At 34.7% G+C, this 20,114-nt stretch overlaps 2 protein-coding genes across 2 annotated transcripts; both read left to right on the forward strand.

The window, feature by feature from the left end:
• Positions 1-2,161: 2,161 nt before the first annotated feature.
• On the forward strand, positions 2,162-5,144 carry LOC147295110 (F-box/kelch-repeat protein SKIP11-like). Its single transcript, XM_086234037.1, has 2 exons — positions 2,162-2,427; positions 3,115-5,144. The coding sequence occupies exon 2, from the start codon at positions 3,271-3,273 to the stop codon at positions 4,588-4,590; it is 1,320 nt and encodes a 439-aa protein (XP_086090163.1). The 5' UTR covers positions 2,162-2,427; positions 3,115-3,270; the 3' UTR covers positions 4,591-5,144.
• A 10,061-nt stretch (positions 5,145-15,205) lies between these two features.
• Positions 15,206-16,095, forward strand: LOC147295111 (uncharacterized). The gene has a single exon (XM_086232710.1). It carries the CDS (start codon positions 15,296-15,298, stop codon positions 15,830-15,832), a length of 537 nt encoding a protein of 178 aa, XP_086088836.1. The 5' UTR covers positions 15,206-15,295; the 3' UTR covers positions 15,833-16,095.
• The last annotated feature ends 4,019 nt before the right edge of the window (positions 16,096-20,114 follow it).

Raw genomic sequence — 20,114 nt, forward strand, 5'->3', positions numbered from 1 at the left:
GGGGATGAGGTGTGTGATTTTTGGGTGTGTGTGTGTATTTTTTTTTTTTTTTAGGAAGGATGTGCAAAAAGAAAAATAGATGGGGTATAAGGTCTATTCCCTTGAATTTTTTTTTTTTTTAAAGAAAGAGTGTGTAAAAAGAAAAAAAATGTGTGCAAATAGCAGCACTAAAAAACAAGAGGGCACATGGTACAAATGATGATTAACTTCATGGTTATAGACTTATAGTTAGGAAAGCGTGGTTGCGCATGTCCTATTAGGTTATTACTAATCTATATGTCATAAAGTTGGTAATTAAAATTTGATTCGAATATTATTGAGAATTTAGGCACAGTGAAAGTTGATGAAATGTAATTAGTTGACACGTCTCTCAGACTTACATATGAATTGAATTGGAGTATTCGAGCACGTCCACACGTGATTTAAAAGTGCAAGTGCCCAGCGTGAACATTCAGGTAAACAAGGAAAAATTTCATTGCAACTTCTGTTATTATAGCAACTTTTCTTAAATGAATTAGGTGCAATGATATATGGGTTTGGAAAGTTTTTTGTTTGAGAAGAGATGAAGAAAAAAAGATATAAGGTGTTTTTAAAATTATTGTTGTTTGCATATGGGTTTGGAAAGTTGATGTGTACTGTTGATACCAAAATTTGATTTGACAGAATAAGATGAAGTGCTTGAAATAGTAAGTTGAGTGAAAAATCGAATATATTCAACAACAAAAAATTGAATATATTCGAGAAAAAAAATATCGAATATGTAAATTCTAAAAAATAAGCTAAAAAATTAACATCTAAAATGTAGGGCAACGAAGATAGATATCAAATTGAGAATATAAACAAAGTTTCAAGTGATAGAGATTGTGTGAGTTTGAAAGCCCCAAATAATTTTATGTGTAATTTTTAAAGAATTATAACAGTCTATTCATAAGAATCGTAATTGATAATTAGTTATACACTTATGCCTTAATAATTAGGTGGCTTTAATTTCCATATCAATCCTATTTATCCTTTTCAATAACTTAAGATTTATTTTTGATTTTCTTGAAATCTGATATGTTCTTGATAGATAAGTGATCTTTATATTGTTAAACTAATTAAATAATTATTCTAAAACTTCAAAACCTAAACATTGTGTAATTTATGGAGTGTTACCGCACTTCATGCTGAACATAACATTTTATCTATTGCACACTAAAGTTAAAACGTTACACAATTACATTTATATGGAGAGTTCTGATTTTGATATGGTCTTTAAGTGAGTAATTAAGAGCCCTAACTTTGAAATATTGCAGAAAAGGACACACCCTACAAAACCCGATTTTCATATTTAGAAGAATAATACTCAACAACAAATGCATCAAATGAGAAGACGTTTTAAAGGTACACAAACACAACAATTCTCTTTTCAAATTAATGGATGGGTAGTCATAATCAATTTAAAATTGAATTAATTGATGTCTCCTCTGTAAGTAAAAACTAAACCGTTTATTTTTTTAATAAAATGGGTCGAATCCCTCATAAAACTTGATATAAAAGTGGCCCTATCATAAATTTCCAAGTAATAATGAAATTAATAATACCAAAGCCAGACTGAAGAAGTTAAAAACAGATTTGACCAGTCAAATACGGATAATTACAACGTTCCTTGTAATGATTTAAAAATCGTAACCACCAAAAAAGCAACGAGTGTAAGGAGCCCCTCATCTCATGCGTCGCAGGCGATCTAAACCCTCCAATGGAAGCCGAAATGAACCGGAAAGTCTGAGAAATTGACTCAGCGCGTAGACGAGAAATTGGATCTTTCACGGACTGGAAAAGACGTAATAGTTACGGAGTCGTCGACTGGCCGTAGAGACTAGAGAGGAACAGTTATGAGTCACCCCCAGTCAACACGTGTCGTTACCGGCGCTTACCGGTTCCCGGTTCCATAACGGCGACCTCGTAAGAACCTCTCAGCTTTTGGTGGGGCCCACATCCACATCCACATCCATATCCACCATCAGCTTCACCACCACCTTCATCTTCTTCTCTTCCTTCTATCTATTAAGGAATAAAATAAATTATTTAGGATCTAAAAAAACAAAAACCAAAAAATAAACACGGAAAGAATATTAAATAAAAACATTATTAATTTATTAAAAAATTTTAAAAAATGGGTTTAAGAGAGATAAAGGGGCCTTCTTAAAGATTTTGCTCCAAAGCCAAAGCCCAAAGCTTTCTCTGATTTGCAGAGAGAATCCAAAGGACAACTCACAACTACAGAAAGAGAGAGAGAGAGAGAGAGAGAGAGAGAGGAACGCGAAGAACAGAAACAGCAGCGCAGCACAACACAGTTTAAAGTGAGAGTTTAGAGATAGAAATGGAGAGAGAGAGATTGTAAAATTTTGAAAATTCTAATCAGGTCCTTTTGTTCTTATCCAATCCGTAAGTCACTAAGTCCCTCCTCGCATTTCTTTTCATTTCTTATTTTGTTTTCGATTAATTTATCTTGCTTTCTTATATGGGAAAAATTGTTGAATAAAAAAGGTTTATTACGAATAACCAATTGTGAACAGATCTAATTTGGATTTTAGCTTTTTAAATTTTTTTTGTTGGGAGATAGATTAGAAGTCGGAAATTGAAGTCCGACTTCTATAACTCTGTGCTGATTTTAATTACTGAGTTTACAATTTTAATGTTCGAATAGCGATTCGATTTGCCTTTCTTGAAATTCAAAGATTTTTGTTTCTTATTTCCAAACAAAGTGTCCAAATTTTGATCTATAGCTTTCATTTAAATTGTCTGTGGAATTCTGGTTTCTGGGGTTTGTGTCCTTTTTAACAAATTTGGTTTCAACGGAGGCATTTTGACTTTCTCACATATTAAAAGAAAAGAAAATCATTGATAGAGTTTTTTTTTTTTTTTTTGATTCCTGAAGATAATTTATCTGGATCGTCTGTTTATTGGATTCGTAAAGCGGAAAATTTGACATACAGAGTGGAAAAAGTTGGTCTTTCGTCATGTAATTCATGCATTCAATGATAAACATTTGTCTTTGAAAATATTTTTGAGAAAGAAAATCGGACTTTTTTTTTTTTTTGAATAAAATTTGTTTTAATTCTCTCTGAATAGGTTGTCTCTGTATTTTGACCGAGTTTCCTGAGGGACTTGGGGGCTTGGATTTTGGAAGATTTATCCGTGGAATTTGTCATTTTACCAACAAAAGAGGCTTTGGATAGAATTGGGTCTGTGAATTTGGTGCCTTTCAATTGATTGTTTCTCGGAGACATGTTGGAGGGTCGGTCCTGCTTGTTCTCGAGGGTGTTTTTGAGCTCTTGCCAGCCAGAAAGCAAGTGGCCTTACATGACTTATCGTCGGCTCGATATTTCTAATGGCAAGCGCCAATCAGAATTTGATGGTGAAGATGACAAAGAGAATCGGCAAAGGAAGTTGTGTAAGCCATTGGATTGTTGTGACATGGTTGCGACCACTCAGTCTTCTTGTGAGGAAGCCGAGGACCAGCGTCATGCTGGGGGCTCTTCGGAATCTGATTCCCTTATACATCGCATTGGTCGGGACAACTCGATCAGCTGCCTAATTCACTGCTCGAGGTCTGATTATGGTTCCCTTGCCTCTTTGAACAAGAGCTTCCGCTCGTTAATTAGGAATGGGGAGCTCTATCAACTGAGGAGGAAGAATGATGTCGTTGAGCATTGGATTTATTTCTCTTGCCACTTACTTGAATGGGAAGCCTTTGATCCCAATCGCCGCAGGTGGATGCACTTGCCAAGAATGACTTCCAATGAATGCTTTATGTGTTCGGATAAGGAATCTTTAGCCGTGGGCACTGAGCTTCTTGTATTTGGTAAGGAGGTGACTTCCCATGTAATCTTTAGGTATAGTATTCTGACAAATTCATGGTCCTCTGGAATGAGGATGAATGCCCCAAGATGCTTGTTTGGGTCTGCCAGCCTTAAGGAGATTGCAATTTTGGCAGGCGGTTGCGACTCACAGGGAATTATACTCAGCTCTGCTGAGAAATATAATTCTGAGACTCAGACTTGGGAGACACTCCCAAGCATGAATAAGCCCCGGAAGATGTGTTCTGGGGTCTTTATGGATGAAAAGTTTTATGTTATTGGTGGGATCGGGGGAACTGATTTAAAGGTTCTTACATGTGGAGAAGAATACGATTTAAAGACAAAAAAATGGACAGAAATACCTAACATGTCTCCTGGACGGAGTGGTGCAGCCAGAGAGACTGAGATGCCTGCAACGGCTGAGGCACCACCTCTTGTTGCAGTGGTAAATAATGAATTGTATGCGGCTGACTATGCTGACATGGAGGTGAGGAAATACGACAAAGAGAGAAGAGAGTGGTTTACAGTGGGGAGATTGCCTGAGCGGGCAGTTTCAATGAATGGTTGGGGCCTTGCATTTAGGGCTTGTGGAGACCGGCTTATTGTGATTGGCGGGCCTAGGGCTCTGGGTGAAGGTTTCATAGAGATCAATGCATGGGTTCCTAGTGAAGGTCCTCCGCAGTGGAACTTGCTTGCGAGAAAGCAGTCGGGTAACTTTGTTTATAATTGTGCTGTAATGGGATGCTGAAGATTCAGATGTATAAGATTGGTTTGTCCATCGACACAGGTGTCTTGCTAATTGGTAATTTCCCCCTTTCTTTTTCGATTGTTTTTCCCTTTTGGGTGGGGGAGAATGGGGAAGAATTTTAGATTTTTCTCAAGATTCAATTGAATGTTTTCTTGGAATTAGAGATCTTGAGTTTTTTTTTTTAAATTTCCTTTTTAAACTTCTATTTATTTTCCTCCATCAAATTGGCCTTCCCCCAAGTTCAGTGACATGAGAAATTTTAATGGTTGGCATCTGTAGGATAGGAATAGGTTCAATAATTTGAAGTACCAACACATTGGTAGGTTGTCAGTAGTGCTTGCTGAAGCATTAAAGTACACAGAACTAGTCATATGGGTTTCACTCTCTTAATTTTATTTGTGTTGTCTTCGAAAAAGAAAATAAATTCTGAGAGCTTATTGTCTTGGATGCTGGCTTATGTACTGATTACTTTATTTCATGAAATTGGTGGGATATATATTTGGCGCTTTCAATTTTTAAGTTTATATGAATCTATCACCTATGGCTTTATTATATTTTTATATTTTAGAGGTGAGATGAATTGGCATGTTGAATCCATGTATTGATCAAATTTCCATGCTTTATTTCCTGGAGAAGAAGTGCAGTTTATTTATCCTTACAATTGTAATATATATTATTTGGTCTTCATAAATGTTTGTGGTAGTAAATAAAAAATAGGCTTAATTGTCTTTTTACCACCCAAAGTGTGGGGTGATTCCCACTTTACCACCCAGAACTTTATTTGTCTCACTTTACCACCCAAAGTTTACATTGATTCTCACTTTACCACTTAGAACTTTATCTGTCTCACTTTACCACCCAAAGTTTACATTGATTCTCACTTTACCACCCAAAGTTTACATTGATTCCTACTTTACCCCCTGAATCTAGAGTCACAGAATAGACGAAAAAAGGTTAACTGGGACACGAAAAATAGTTTTGGGTGATAAAGTGAGAATCAATGTAAACTTTGGGTGGTAAAGTGGGAATCAATGTAAACTTTGGGTGGTAAAGTGGGACAAATAAAGTTCTGGATGGTAAAGTGGGAATCAATGTAAACTTTGGGTGGTAAAAACACAATTAAGCCTAAAAAATAACATGATTGTGTCATATGTATGCTTGATTATAATTAAAGAACAATATGATTGAAGGCATGGGAAGCAAAAATAGCACATGTGAGAGCAAATTGTGACCTTAAAGAACTCTGAGCAGCTGGGGCTACATTCGAGTTCAAGTATGAATATTTGTTATTAGTCATGTTAGAATAGCAGAGCAAGAAGTATGACATAAAGTGACAGTAAATGTTATGGTTTAATCTGCATCTTAAAGGGAACTAACAACACAATTTATATCAAAATGGTTATTTGGAAAAGCATGGCATATACATTTTTGTTCTCTGTTAATATTTCTTCTGAATAGTAAATATAGGTGTCTCTATTCTTATAATCTTATATATATATATATATATATATATGTACATCTTTAATAATTTTCTATGAGTTTTAAATGTCCGTATGGCAAGTGAAGTTTTTGCTAGATGCTCACAAAATAAGTTAAAGTGGAACATTAGATAGCAGATTGGAATAGGACATTTAGATACAGTATGTGGTAGCAGTGACCAGGTGATAAAAGGGCATGATAAACCTAAATCAGTTGAATTTCTTAGGCTATTGTTCTGCAATTGTCTTAGTAGTTGGAATAGTTTTAGCTTCGGGATTTGAGATGTAATAGAATGTTCCAAATCATATTTATATAGCTGCTAAAGGAAACATTAATGTGATATTATTGATATTGGTTTTAGCTTTTGTATATACTTCTTGCCGCAAAGACAATTGCATAACTTTACTGGGGTTTGAATAAAGCTATTTATGTAGTGAGCTATTTGTGCCTATGAATGGCTTTGGATGAAGTGAGCAATTCTGTCTCAACAGAGATTTCTCTAAGTGATTGTGGCTCTACATTTGTTTTCCATAACTTACATAGAGAAAAGATACTGTGGATGACAATAAACGATGTAGCGTAGCATACATACAAAGTTTCTATGCTTTCATTTACCAGTGTCTTCCTCCAATTTTATTTTTAGTTCCTTTATGGTAGTTTGCTTTATTTCAAATTTCGCTAGAGAAGATTGAGTCTGTATGTCTTCCAGAATTTTGAGTTTTGCAATGTGATTCAAAAATAGAAATCCTGTTCTTCTTTTGCTACTCATTTTCTGATTTACATGTGCAATAACTATAAACTTGATTGGTAGGTTTGAATTTTCTTTGTGTAGCACGCATTGATTTATTATCAGTTTATCATACAAGACAAGATTGATGTCCTCATCTCCATGCACGTTAACCTGCTTGACATGATAGTTACCAGTTTTTTTTTTTTTTTTTTTTTCCTGATCTGTTGTTGTGGAATAGGGATACATTGTCTGTGATTATGATTGTTCAACTTAGACTGGTATGGGTTCTTTATCTTTACTTGTTTAGTGTATAATGGGACCTCAGTTTGGGTCAAAATTAGGGTGTCGATTAATGCTTTTGTTTATTTACTTTTTTCCTTTTGTTGAATCATAAAGATTTTAGAACACAACTTGCCTTCTGCCTTCTTTTTGGTGATGGTGAATCGTATCGTGTATACAAGCAACAAACAGTTTGTGGTGGTGGGCTATAGGGGTTGTATAGCAGCAACAACGTCTATTATCCATTTTGTTTCTACTTTTTCTTCTGAAAATAAATGGAAGGCAATGGGGTTTGATTGACAGACTTGTATAGTTCCTACATTGAAATCAGACCACGTTGTGAAGGTGAAGCACAATGGGTGCCCGTAACAACTAGTCCAATAGCTCCTCCATGGGCTTGTCTACAATCCTTCAGCGAACCCTTTGGTTGCTTGAAGCTCACTCAAGCCCGATTCCATTAAGACATCGTACTTTTGGCCCCAAAATTGCCACATTGGGCCTTCAAAAACAAACCCACAAAATGTGGAAAGGATTTTTCAAAGGGAATAGAGTCCCCATGCTTGCTTAATGCTTTAATGCTTTAATGCTTTTGAGAATGGGAAGTTACTGGTTGCTGCAAGTAAACTAAAACTCAATTAATCCAAAGTAAACCTAAAACTGAAATATCTTTGTTGTATACTCTCGTTCTCGTGGTAGAGAATTGTAGATGAGAAAGCCTAAGCATGCAATCTTTTGATTCCCATGAATCTAACAATATATATCAGTACAAGAGCTTTAACTCAAGTGGCATTGGAAGCCGTAGATAAAAGTTTAGATCCCTAAATTGGAGTATTGATATGATAAATAAATAATTAAAAAACAATATGTATCAAGGAAACACATGATGGTAACACCTTTACTCATGTGTATGGTGCGACTTGAACTATAGGTCCATGATTAAAGCAGGTCATAGTGATAGTGCAGGAACGAGGAACCAAACCCAACCTTGAGAAGATATGGATATGATGGTCTGCACAGCTTATAAAATCAAGTCTGTCTTCCTTTTAGGTTCTGGTCTAATCAAATCATCAAACCCAGGAGGTCAGGAGTCAATTAATGGAGTATATAATGCAATTGATATCTCTTGAGAATCTTTAGTTGCCTTTCTAATTGGCCTTAGTTGTTGGGTTTATATAAATCAACACAAGTGTGATGTATGAAATATGAATTGACCTCAACCAGTCCATGTTTTCAAGGAGCAAAGCAATTACTGTTAGTGCATAATGCAGGTGGCCCATAATCCCCATAAAAAGTGCACTGCCACCTAATTATTTAATGGTGGATAATGCCTTCATGGACATTGAAATTCCCTTTTGATGCCCAGATAATGGCCTTTATGTGAACATCTCCACTAACTCAACACATGATCAAAATAATAGAAAACCTAGATTTCACTTCTCCTTTTATAGTCTCTTTCAACACCATCATAACATAAATATTAGAAAAGTTTTAGAGGTTAAAATATTGGATGGCCCATTTCTTCCAAAAGCACCGTATCCCAATCTTCTTTTCTTATTTTCTATTATTTCAGCAAGAAACAAAAAAATCTTTTTCTAGTCTTTTGGTAATTAATCTTTGGAGAGAAATGCTTACTTTAAATTTGAACCCCACGCATTAAAACCCTCATAATATATAATATTAGAACTAGTTTAGGTATCTATCCTAGATTCTGTCTCCAATTTTACCACAACAAGAGTTTGTCATGGAAAAAGCATATCCTTATTAAGTGACACCTCAATTTTTATGTGAGGCCAAAAATAGGTGACACATCTCATGGTACTTTTCTTTAGTTGGTTTTGGTCTTTTTAAGATCTTCAAAGATATGATCAGTTAGCGCCTAATAATCTCAATGTTATAAGCCTATATGGAATATCATATACATAACAATTCATATAAGAAATTGAAGAATTTTTTAAAATTACATGAACAGTGGAAAACTTTCAACGAAGTAAAAAGAACATAGGTTATATATAATAGGGAAAATTAGAGTTTAGTCCTTCTAATATTTCTTATTTGAAAAAAATCTTATGGCTTTTACTTTTTCTAAATAAAGTCCTTTAACTATTGACTTGTCAAATAAATATGTCTTTTTTTTTTTTAGGGTATAAAGTACAAGTTTACCTCATTTTTTTCTAGGGTATAAAATGAAATTTGTGGAAGTTTCGGCCCAAAATCTCAGAGTTAAAACCTAATATAAAGCCGATAAACCAGTGCTTGAGGAATAAGTAAAAATGCATTGCTGAACACTCAAAAATGGCCGTCAAGCACTCGACGCCTGGTATGTGTGAAAAAAATAGAAACTAATGCACCAATATTATGTAACATAGAATAGTTATAATATTATTGGACTTTAGTTATAATTTTAAAAGTCATAAGGCTTTAATCAGTATATTATAAAACTAAAACACCTAAATGGAAGTCTCTCTATATAATAATGGCATGAATATATGATTACTGTACTTAACCATCTGGATTATATAATACCTTTTATGTTTCAATGCAGTGGAGATGCAATTGCTTCTGGTTTGCTCACAGATTCGGAACCTAATAAATCATGAAGCAGTCCATTAAAATATTTACATTCTGTTCATGCCAACTAGATTTTCCCCATTTTATTTTATCAGATATATTTACATTTTGTTCATGCAACTGAGTTATATGATACTTTAATAAAAAATAATTGCACCACCACCCCTTCATTTTTCTTAAAGAATTTTTTGCCGATTAAGGCCTAATGAATTAAGTGTGCTTGTAAGAAACTTCCTCAAGAAATTCTGACTAACTTGTTGCATGGCTCTATTGTTGAACTTCTAGTGAAATTTTCTTTGCCTAGAAATTTCAACAATTATAACTTCTTGCATTTCTTTATCGCTGAATTTCTAGTAGGATCCTAACATATTTGGCATCTCCAAACTTAGGGTTTCTTTGGATTATTTAATGTTGATAGTTCTTTTCAATTTCCTTGACATATATTGTTACCTTCCTCTTTAGATCTCTCAATAAATATTCAATTTAATAATTTTATTTCTGGTTGTTCAATAGTTTAATTTTGTGAGCTCTTTTACCATCTATTGAATTGAACTGTAATTTTATTTGCAATGGTACAATTTAATGGCTTCAAATTAATAACTATATTTTTTTTTTAATGTAGTCCACATGTCGACATGAGAGAGGCTAAGGAACCAACATGATGACTTGCATACTTAACTTAGTACTAGAACTGTATGTATACAAAAATTGAGCCACATAACCCTACAAGACTCACATTATTGAGGCCCGAAGAAGTGAAGCCCATGCAACTAAACATGATTGATGATGGAAACTAGAAAGGAAGGGTCCATCTGCCAAGTGGTTGAGGCACCAACATTATGGAAACTTATAACCAAATGTTGATGCATATATTTATGACTTTATGTATGAATGTATGACTAATCATATATCACTTCAAATCAAGCTAGCTAGCTTTTTCCTTATTACATTACACCTAATAATAATCATACAACTAAACATCATCATAATAATCATATAAAATAGTAGTACTGTGGGTTTTGTGTTTGTGTGTGACAGCTCAAAGCCTCAATTCTCAAACGTGAGGCACGGCAATAGCAGTTGTTGGCACTGTTAAATAAATAAGCCAAGGAAGATCCATGTTACGAGGATTATGTCATGAAGCACTTGAAATTAGGTTCACTTACCACGTGCTTTGCACCATCAGATGACTCGGATCAGACCCACAATTCCAACATCCACCCCACATGGACCTTTCAGTTTTCTTCTTGCCAGATCTTGCACGTTCCTATCTTACATTCTTACCTCATTAATTTCCATCACAAAATTCCCATATTAATTTATTTCTCTTCTTCCTTTTTTTCTTATTTTCTTAGGTGTTTTTTACTTTTTTTTGTTCAAAGCTAAGATCGGAAGGAAGGGAAAAAATTTAAAACCATATTAATTAATACATGGGTGAGCCTATCTTATGAGAGAAACTTTCTTTTTATAAATATGCATACTCAATATATTAGTATGTAATAAAAGAGATAGACATAATAAATATATCAGTGTATACATTTGCTAGCTCTTCCCTACATTCATCGTGGGCAATTTTTCCCACTCCAAGTCTCGGCCACATACCGGTCACCTTCAATGACCATTTTAGGAGGTTTTCTTAACTTTTGTTTTTTTAATTAAATCTCAAGTTATGGCCTAGGCCAATTGAAATCTCAAATTATGTAAATAAGCACGGGTTTAAAAATAGTAATGATATAAAAGGAATTGGGAATAAGTTAATAATATTGGGTCATAGAGATGTGCTGGTCATAAGAGGAATATAAAAATATTATGGAGGTTGGATTGCTTCTATCATTCTATGCTAGCTCTTGTGGCTTTGTCTTCAAACGTGAATTTAATAATGAATACTTGGTATACAAAATGGATGTTGGGCAAGTGGCAATATCCAGCATAATCCAGACAAAAGCAATATAGACAATACAAGTGCGTTCCCATTTTCTTGATCTTGATTGATACCTAGGATGCCTTTTACAAAATACAAATCCTAATAATTATTTCATGCCAATAATTAAGTTGAAGTTGATCAACATCAAATCCCTAACAAACTCATATATATATATATATATATAATTAAGACATTGACAGGGGTTCGGGGATGGCTAATTCTTCGCTCGACAAAGTACAAACTGATCATAATGAACAAACAAAATATAATTAGGTTAATAGGTTTAGGTGAGTCTTAACGCAACGGTCCCACATGATTAAGATCCCATGCCCCTAAATTTGGGGTTCCTTTTAATATAAATTAATTTGGTCAGGCATGAACGTACAGATGACTGATGAAGACGAACCTTCTCGGTTACTTAAACAATTATTTAATTACATGGAAATACTCTATTAATACATAATTATATTACATGTACGTGCAGTCTAAGATGAATAATTGATACATTACTTACACCACTTGCACAAAATAAATAATGAAATGAATATATAAATAAAGAGAAGACAATGATGTAAATTAAATCAAGTAAAATTGGGGAAGTTGGCATGGGTGTTGGGTTTTTGTCGTGTTGACTGGATTAAATTGATGAGCAACTTCTTTGATCAATACGGCCACGGCCGGTCAAATAAAAATGTGGGAACCATTAATAATTAAGTTTGTTTAATCTAGGAACTAATCAGAGAACCACCATAAACGTGGCCTTGATACTTCAATCACAAGAAAAGATTCATGAGAGAGGATAAATTATTAGGGCGTTTTTGTTTTCTATTTCTTCCCCCCTTTATTCTTTTAGTTGTGATAAATCGAAAATTTTCAAGTTAAAAATAGGAGAGCATATCATTTTGGCTAAAAAAATCCAATGCAATAGCACATATATATATGTGTGTATGCACGTGCTCGATTAGGTGCGGACGTTCGCACCATGTGAACGTCTCACACCGAGTTCTCGGCCTACATGCACCGAGCGCTCGGTGTGAGACGTTGATGTAAACGTCTACACTTGAATAAAATTCTATGTATGCATATTAAGTTTTGTACGAGCACGACCATTAGGGTTGATCCTGAAATTTTAGAGGTTCGAAATAAACTATAAAAATGAGATACTTATGGCTCGTCTGGTAACGTTTTACAGAGCAATTTTCTAAAAACTGTATTGTAAAATGAAAATGACAAATTAAATTTTGCATTCTCAAAACATGAGAAGGCGTCTGGTAGTGTAATTGAAAAACAATTATATAAAACAAAAATAATGAAAACACATTTGATATTAACCAATTATTACAACCAAATAATTATATTTACAAAAGATATTAATTATAAATTATTATTAATCAATTTCATAAAAATATATAATTTAAAAAAAAAATTCGTAAAACCCAACCCACTTCGGCCAGCGCGACTACCTTAGAGGTGGAAGAGTTGTTGGTGACTGTATTATTAATGGAGACAACACTGCAAGCACCTATGATCTAGTTGAACAAATGTATTTTCTCTTTGTAAGGGTTGTTAAGGCTCGTGAGCTTCCTATTATGAATGTTACGGGGAGTCTTGATCCGTTTATTGAAGGGATAATTGAAAACTATAGAGGGATTATAAAGTATATATTTTGAGAGATAGGTAGAGAAAGAGAAAGATAGAAAGAGAGAAAGAAATAGAGGAATAAATGAGAGATGGAGAGAGATGGGTGAGGTGGGTAGCGGCAGGGGGTAAGGCTGCCGCCAGAGGTAGGGAGGAGGTGCAGATCACATGTTTTTTTATTTTCTTTTTCAGTTGTAAATTTTTTATTATTTATATCTGTGTTCTCTACGTTTTCTAAATTCACTGAAAATATCATTTAGTCGTTTTCTGAATTTATACTGTGAACTATAAATTCTATTTTGTGTTTTTAAAAAACTGTTTTCTTAATACGACAACCAAACGCATTTTTGTCATTTTTTTAATTTGTAAAATGAAACCATTTTGTAAAACGTTACTAAACGCACCTTAACTCTTCGTATTATTTGGGTTTAAAATAATATATAAGTATATAAAAATTTCATAAATTTTGGAGGCCCTTATATTTAGGGAGTTGAGGTGGTTACCTATTTCGCTTACTCTCTAATTTGAAAAAGGTAAAAAGAACAATTAGTGAGTAATATACATTGGGAATATAAAATAGTTACATAATATATTAAGAATATAAATCATTAACACGTAAGTTTTCATAAGTGGTTATGAAGTGATAAAATAGTTCCATCTAAGTTTTTTTACACCCTCTTTCTACTTAGGCTAACTTCAACAGCTTCACTTGACTTAACCATACTGATTAATGTACCATAAATTTTTTTTTTTGCTTGTTCTACAACGTCCCAAATCCAAATGCCCATTTTTCTGAAAAACTTTTTGCTTTTGCGCACACACACAACCCTGAATTAATATATTATATATAACAAATACCTAAAGATAATTTGGTTAGGTTACAGACTTACAGCCATAAACATGTCATATGGCATGCTGATGCCTAAGTTAGCCACCCTTAAAACACAGTTTTACCTGCCAAACATAACAAAAGCTTTTTCATTTTCTTTTCTTTCTAATAAAAATCTTTTATTAAGACGCAGCACCAAGGCAGATTGGACCGTACGCAGATCCACGTCAGCAAACTAGCAGACAATTCCATGCGATACCACTCATAAATATCGCAACCGTTGATAAAAATATTAAACATACATAACCTCTGGGTCAATATTTTACACATTATAATAACAATAATAATAATAAACTAATAATTCTTTTACATATTTTATTTTAAAATTCGCGACCAGTAAATTAAGAGAAATTATTTAAAGCGATAGATCTGCCACTTGTATTACCCGGCTCCTCGGGCATAAATGACACATGACACCTTAACTTATAGTTTATTCGCAAAAAAATTATTTTATATAATTAATATATTATTATGTAGTATAATAAATTTAATGTGTTATAATATGAGTGAATTTATTAATATATATTATAAATATAAATATATTATTTAATAATATTCTTATACGTTAAATTTATTTTAGAACATAACAGTGTATTAATTACACCAAATAATTTTTCTTATTAGTGTATGGTAAATAAGTGTATTTTATTTTTAGGTTATGTCATATATCGGTTATACTATCAATACCTCTCTCTTTTCTCTCGTTCTCTAAGTTGTCATTATCTATACTATACCCCTCGAGTCCTCGATATCTTCCCCCTCATCCAAAGCTTCATCACATCAAACACCAACCCCATATTTTCCTCGAGAAGACAAAAAGCCCATCCAACGGTCAGATACACATCATAGGAATAAGAGGAGGAGTTCAGTGGACAGTGGAGGACCAGCACCAAAAGATATCATTAATATTTCCACATCTATATAATATAATATATTAATATTATTTTTATTTTTATTAATTTATAATTTCCAAGCATCTTTTTCCATCTAACACAACATTAAAACGCATTAAATATTAGGAGCCTTACATGTTTCACTTATTTCGAGCCATTTTGACCGGACCTTTACTTTTCTCCCATCTCTCTATATAAACCCTTTCCACCCCCTATTCTCTTTCATCAATCAACCCTTTTCCTTGCTTGATCTGTTTCTCTCTGTTTCCTCTGTTTTCTTCCTTCTCTGTATTTCACCAGCTGCTATGGCTGAAACACTTGTTTCTAAGCGCCAAAGGGAAGAGGCCCAATTCGATGATAGTGAGGATGATTCTAAGCGCCACAAATCATACAACCACATACTCTCTCTTCTCGAAGCAGAAGAAGATGAACCCACTCAAGATTTGTCCTCTCTAATCACAACCCTTCAACAAGAGCTCTCTTCTGACTCTACTTTTGACCCTCTTCCATGTCCCAACATTCAAACAGACCAACAAAACCCAACTGTAGATTCCAGTACTACTGCCTTTGAAGGCTATGGCTCATCTTCCTCTGGCTCCTCTTCACCTTCTTCTTCTTCAGGTATTTTGAAGGAGGATGACAGTGAGAGGGTCATGAGACACCTTCTCGAAGCGTCTGATGATGAGCTTGGCCTTCCCAATAGAGATGAGGTTGAGGTTGGCTTTGATGTCGAGGACGGGTTTAATGGTGGACATGGGTTCCATCTTTGTGATGGATTGTGGGAGCTTGAAGATGAAGCTGCCAACTACTATACCTTAGTTCAATCTGAACTATTCATGTAGTTCATGACTGGTTCGTTAAGGGTATGGTGGGTTGGGATAAAAGTGTAAAACTGGAAACAAAAGTTTATGTTTGGGGGCGTTGGTTGAAAAATGTTAAAAAGTGAGGGGGACATTATAGAAAAATGGAGAGTCTTTTAAATTTTCATTTTGGTCCCTCTGCTTTTGTATAAATATCAATTGTCATCTGTCTTTGTCAGTGCTTAGAGGATTAACTTGTAGAAGATCTAAACAGATTAAAATTCCATGGATATTATTTGTTACCATATATGTCTCTTTTATTATATTTATTGGTCATTGGTACCCAATCTCTAAACGTTATAATCATATGTAACCACAAGATTAATTCTCTTACCATAAAGGCATAAATCAACTAAGTAGTTGAATGCTAATGAATAATGGCCATAACAGCACTGTTCCATAACGCTCAACCACGATAAACCTTCAAAGAATAGCGTTGTTGTGTAATTTGGAGAAGTACCAGTTTTGTCCTTAAAAGTAGGCTTGGTTTTGTTCTGAGGTAAATTATTTTCACCTTTAACGTGCTTTCCACGCGAGTACGGCTTTTGGTGGAAAGTAAAGCTTCTCTCAGTAAAAGACGCTTTAGGTGCTCGGCAGAGGGATGCTAACATGCGCCAAGCCGCGCGCAGTCCGCACCTTTTAATAATAAATATTAAATAATAAGGAAAAATGTTATGGAAAATGCTCACGTGTACAGAGTATAACACTGTGCAGAGTACAATGTACGTAATCGACCACAGTTGTAACTTGGTAAACATTGGATTCCATGGGTTTGTTTGTTTCTAGTTCTCACGGGTAAGTTTCTGCATTAATTTCACTTGCTGGTTTCGCGCGTGCGGCCACGCCTTGGCTGATTTATACTTTTTTTTTCGATTTTAATGAGAAATAAAAAGAAAACATAAATATTCTATTGGTTCGTGAGGATTTATGAAGCTTACCGTAAAGAAATTATTACGTGTGATTCATATAACAATTGTTATATTGTATAACCAATTTATATTTTATAAGTGTTAAAAATAAAAAATTTATGTTTTATGATAGGGAAAAATTTACAAATAGGACACATATTTTGATGGTTGTTTCATTTCAGGACACTATTTTTGCTTTGTGTTAATGAGATACACATACTTTCATTTTGTGTCAATTAAAGATCACGTTTTTTTTTTTTAATCTTAACTTTGGCCTGACGTTTGATCCATCAAAACTCCACCAAACTCAGAAAAATTATATTGAGTTTAAAGATATGCATATCCTCTTTACAACCATATAAAGATCACCCAAATCGGATCTCTACAACTTCAGATAATCAGCCTCAAAGTAGAGTATCCAAAATTATCCGATTTTTCATTTTTTTTTTTTTTTCAGAAGTCTGATTGGACAGTTTCGAGTACCCTACTTTTCGGTTAATTATCTGAAGTTGTAGATGTCTGATTTGAGTGATCTTTATATGGTTGTAAAAAAGAGATGCATAACTTTAAACCAAGTATAAGTTTGTTAAATTTGGTAGAGTTTTGATGGGTTCAATGTCGGGCTAAAGTTGAGATAAATAGAGTCCTTAATTGACACAAAACAAAAGTATGCATCCTTCATTAACACAAATCAAAATTAATGTTCTTAAATAAAACAACCATTAAAGTATGTGTTTTGTTTGTAAATTGTTTCCTTTATAATATAGTAAACATTATTAATATTATATTTTATAAATATAAATATGTCGTTCAGACATATCTAAAATTTACATTTATATGTTGAATTGATTATAATAAATATACTGATTATACCTAATAATTTGTCTTCAGACATAATTAAAATTTACATTTATATGTTGCATTGATTATAAGTTTATAACAAATATACCAATTACACTATTTTTTCTTCGGACATAACTAGAATTTTCTAGATTCAGAGTCACTTTTATGTGGGCCCTGCGGGAGATAAAAGTAAAGTAATGATCTAGCGCCACAAATAATTTTGGGGGACCAGGTGGGACCTCAGAGGAGCGTCCTCGATGCGATAGGATAGGTGGGGTCCACCAGACAGTGAGATACTGACGAGGCAATGCGTTGTCTGCCATGGCCTCGCATATATATATATATATATATGTGCTGAGATTTTATTATATAATAATAGTGGGATTTTGATATGATGATATAATAGGGTGTGGTGATGTGCATGGGCCATGGATGTGTATATTGAAAAGGACAGGTGTCATAGTCATGCCATCATTTCAATTTGCATGACCTCACGGGCCCGCAATATAATAGCAGCTTGGGAGAAAGTAGATACTAGCAATTTATTCTGAACGTCTCTTCTCTTTTTTAGACTGTTCAGTACAGGCGTGGCTTTGGCATTTCTTTTTGGTACAAGCGTGGCTTTGGCATTTTGCAAACTGTGAAAAATACTAGTTTTTTTTTTTTTTTTTATTGGTCAAAATATGAGAAATACTAGTTGTTTTTTCTTTTATGTCTTTTTTTTTGTGTGTTTTTTTTTCATTATGCAGTATAGGTATATGATGGGACGGTCCAATTTTTAGATTATGTTTTAAATATTATTTATGTAAAAAATTGAATAAATCACAAATTATTTAGTTATTAAATTATTATCAAATAAATATATAGTTTTGAAAAAGACTAGATTCATGGTCTACCATTTGATAATAGACTAATAATTAGTTGATTAATTACTTTTTGATTTAGTTAATTTATGCATATATGATCTTTAATAAGTGATCTAAAAAATAAATAATTCTAATGATAAATCTATATTAGGGGTGGGCATTAGGACCGAAAATACCGAAACCATCTTATTCCGTATCATTTGGTCCCATCCCGTTTTTTTTTTTCAATCCCATACCGATCCCGTCCCGTACCGATTTCAAACGAAATGGGATCGGTCCTGAAGGTTCAATACCGGGATGGTCCCGTCCCGTACCGATTAATTAAAATTAATTAAAAATTTAATTATTTAATAATTTAATGGGCCCAAATATCACTAAACCCATTTCATTTTTTAACTTTCAATCTTTCACCCAAAAACCCAACCCACACCTGTGAGGCCCAATGGCCCATGACTCCCAAATGGCCTATCCTAATTCAGTAATTCCTAAATGCCTGAAATCTGAATCGCCTAATCCCTAAAATTCTAAATCAGTAATCCCCATTCCCCAATTCAGACTTCACTTCGCATCCCACTTCAGACTTCAGACTTCACTTCGCATCCCACTTCAGAGACTCCTCCCAGCGGCCACTCTCCCTCGCAGCCCAACCCTCTCCCAGCAGCCACTCTCCCTCGCTTCCCACTTCAGACGAAGCTGTCGCCGTCTCTCGTCGTCGCAGTCTCTCGTCGTCGCCGTCTTTCGCCGTCGCCGTCGCACCAGCTTCTGTCGCCGTCGCCACAGCCTCTCTCCCCTCGCCGTCGCACCACTGCACCAGCCCCTCTCCCCCTTGCATCGCACCACTGCACCTTCATTCATCTCTCTTTCTAGCGACCAGCACCAGGCCAGCCACCCCAGCCACTATCTTCCTTCTCACTTCCTCCATCTCTCTCTCTCTCTCTCTCTCTCTCTCTCTCTCTCTCTCTCTCTCTCGCGACCAGCACCAGGCCAGCCACCCCAGCCACCTAGCCATCTCAAATTCGAGCCACCCAACCATCTCCAGCCCGCGCACGACCCAGCCCAGTCACCCATCTCGCCGTCCGGCCACTTGCCCAGCCACCCAGCCATCTATTTTTCTTCTTTTCGTCTGGGACTGGGTTGGTACCAAACCCGTACCGAATTGGTTTGGTTCGGGATGATACGGTATCAGAGCTCCAAAACGCCCACCCCGTCCCGTCCGATCCCGAACCCAAAGCGTGAGATGGGAACGGGATGAGGTTAGTCCCGTACCCCCCCGTCCCGTGCCCACCCCTAATCTATATTGCATAATGAACTAGAAAATAAATAATACGTGAAGAGAAAACAACTACTATTTTCATACATCTAATTGCCAATCTAAGAGTTATTTACACTAACACTCTTGAGGTTTATCGTCTTTTCATATATACCTCTTGGACTTTTAAAAATTACACATATACTTTATGAGGTTTTAAAAGTATTACATATAGCCTATGTAATAAAAAACAATAAATAAACAAAAGAGAAAATATTTGTATTGAGGACCTTGAGGTTAGACCTTACACCTTAAGTAATTTATTAAGTTATTACACCCTCTTAACATGTCTTTTTGAATACTTTTTCATCATTTTGTGTCTCATTATAAGAGAGTTA

The sequence above is a fragment of the Dryas octopetala genome, chromosome 2 (assembly GCF_963921425.1).
Source record: "Dryas octopetala chromosome 2, drDryOcto1.1, whole genome shotgun sequence".
In the NCBI taxonomy this organism is placed as follows: Eukaryota; Viridiplantae; Streptophyta; class Magnoliopsida; order Rosales; family Rosaceae; genus Dryas; species Dryas octopetala.

What these genes read in the sequence shown, in the direction of transcription:
- LOC147295110 (XM_086234037.1), top strand. Translation starts at nt 3,271, where the DNA reads ATGTTGGAGGGTCGGTCCTGCTTGTTCTCGAGGGTGTTTTTGAGCTCT.
- LOC147295111 (XM_086232710.1), top strand. Translation starts at nt 15,296, where the DNA reads ATGGCTGAAACACTTGTTTCTAAGCGCCAAAGGGAAGAGGCCCAATTC.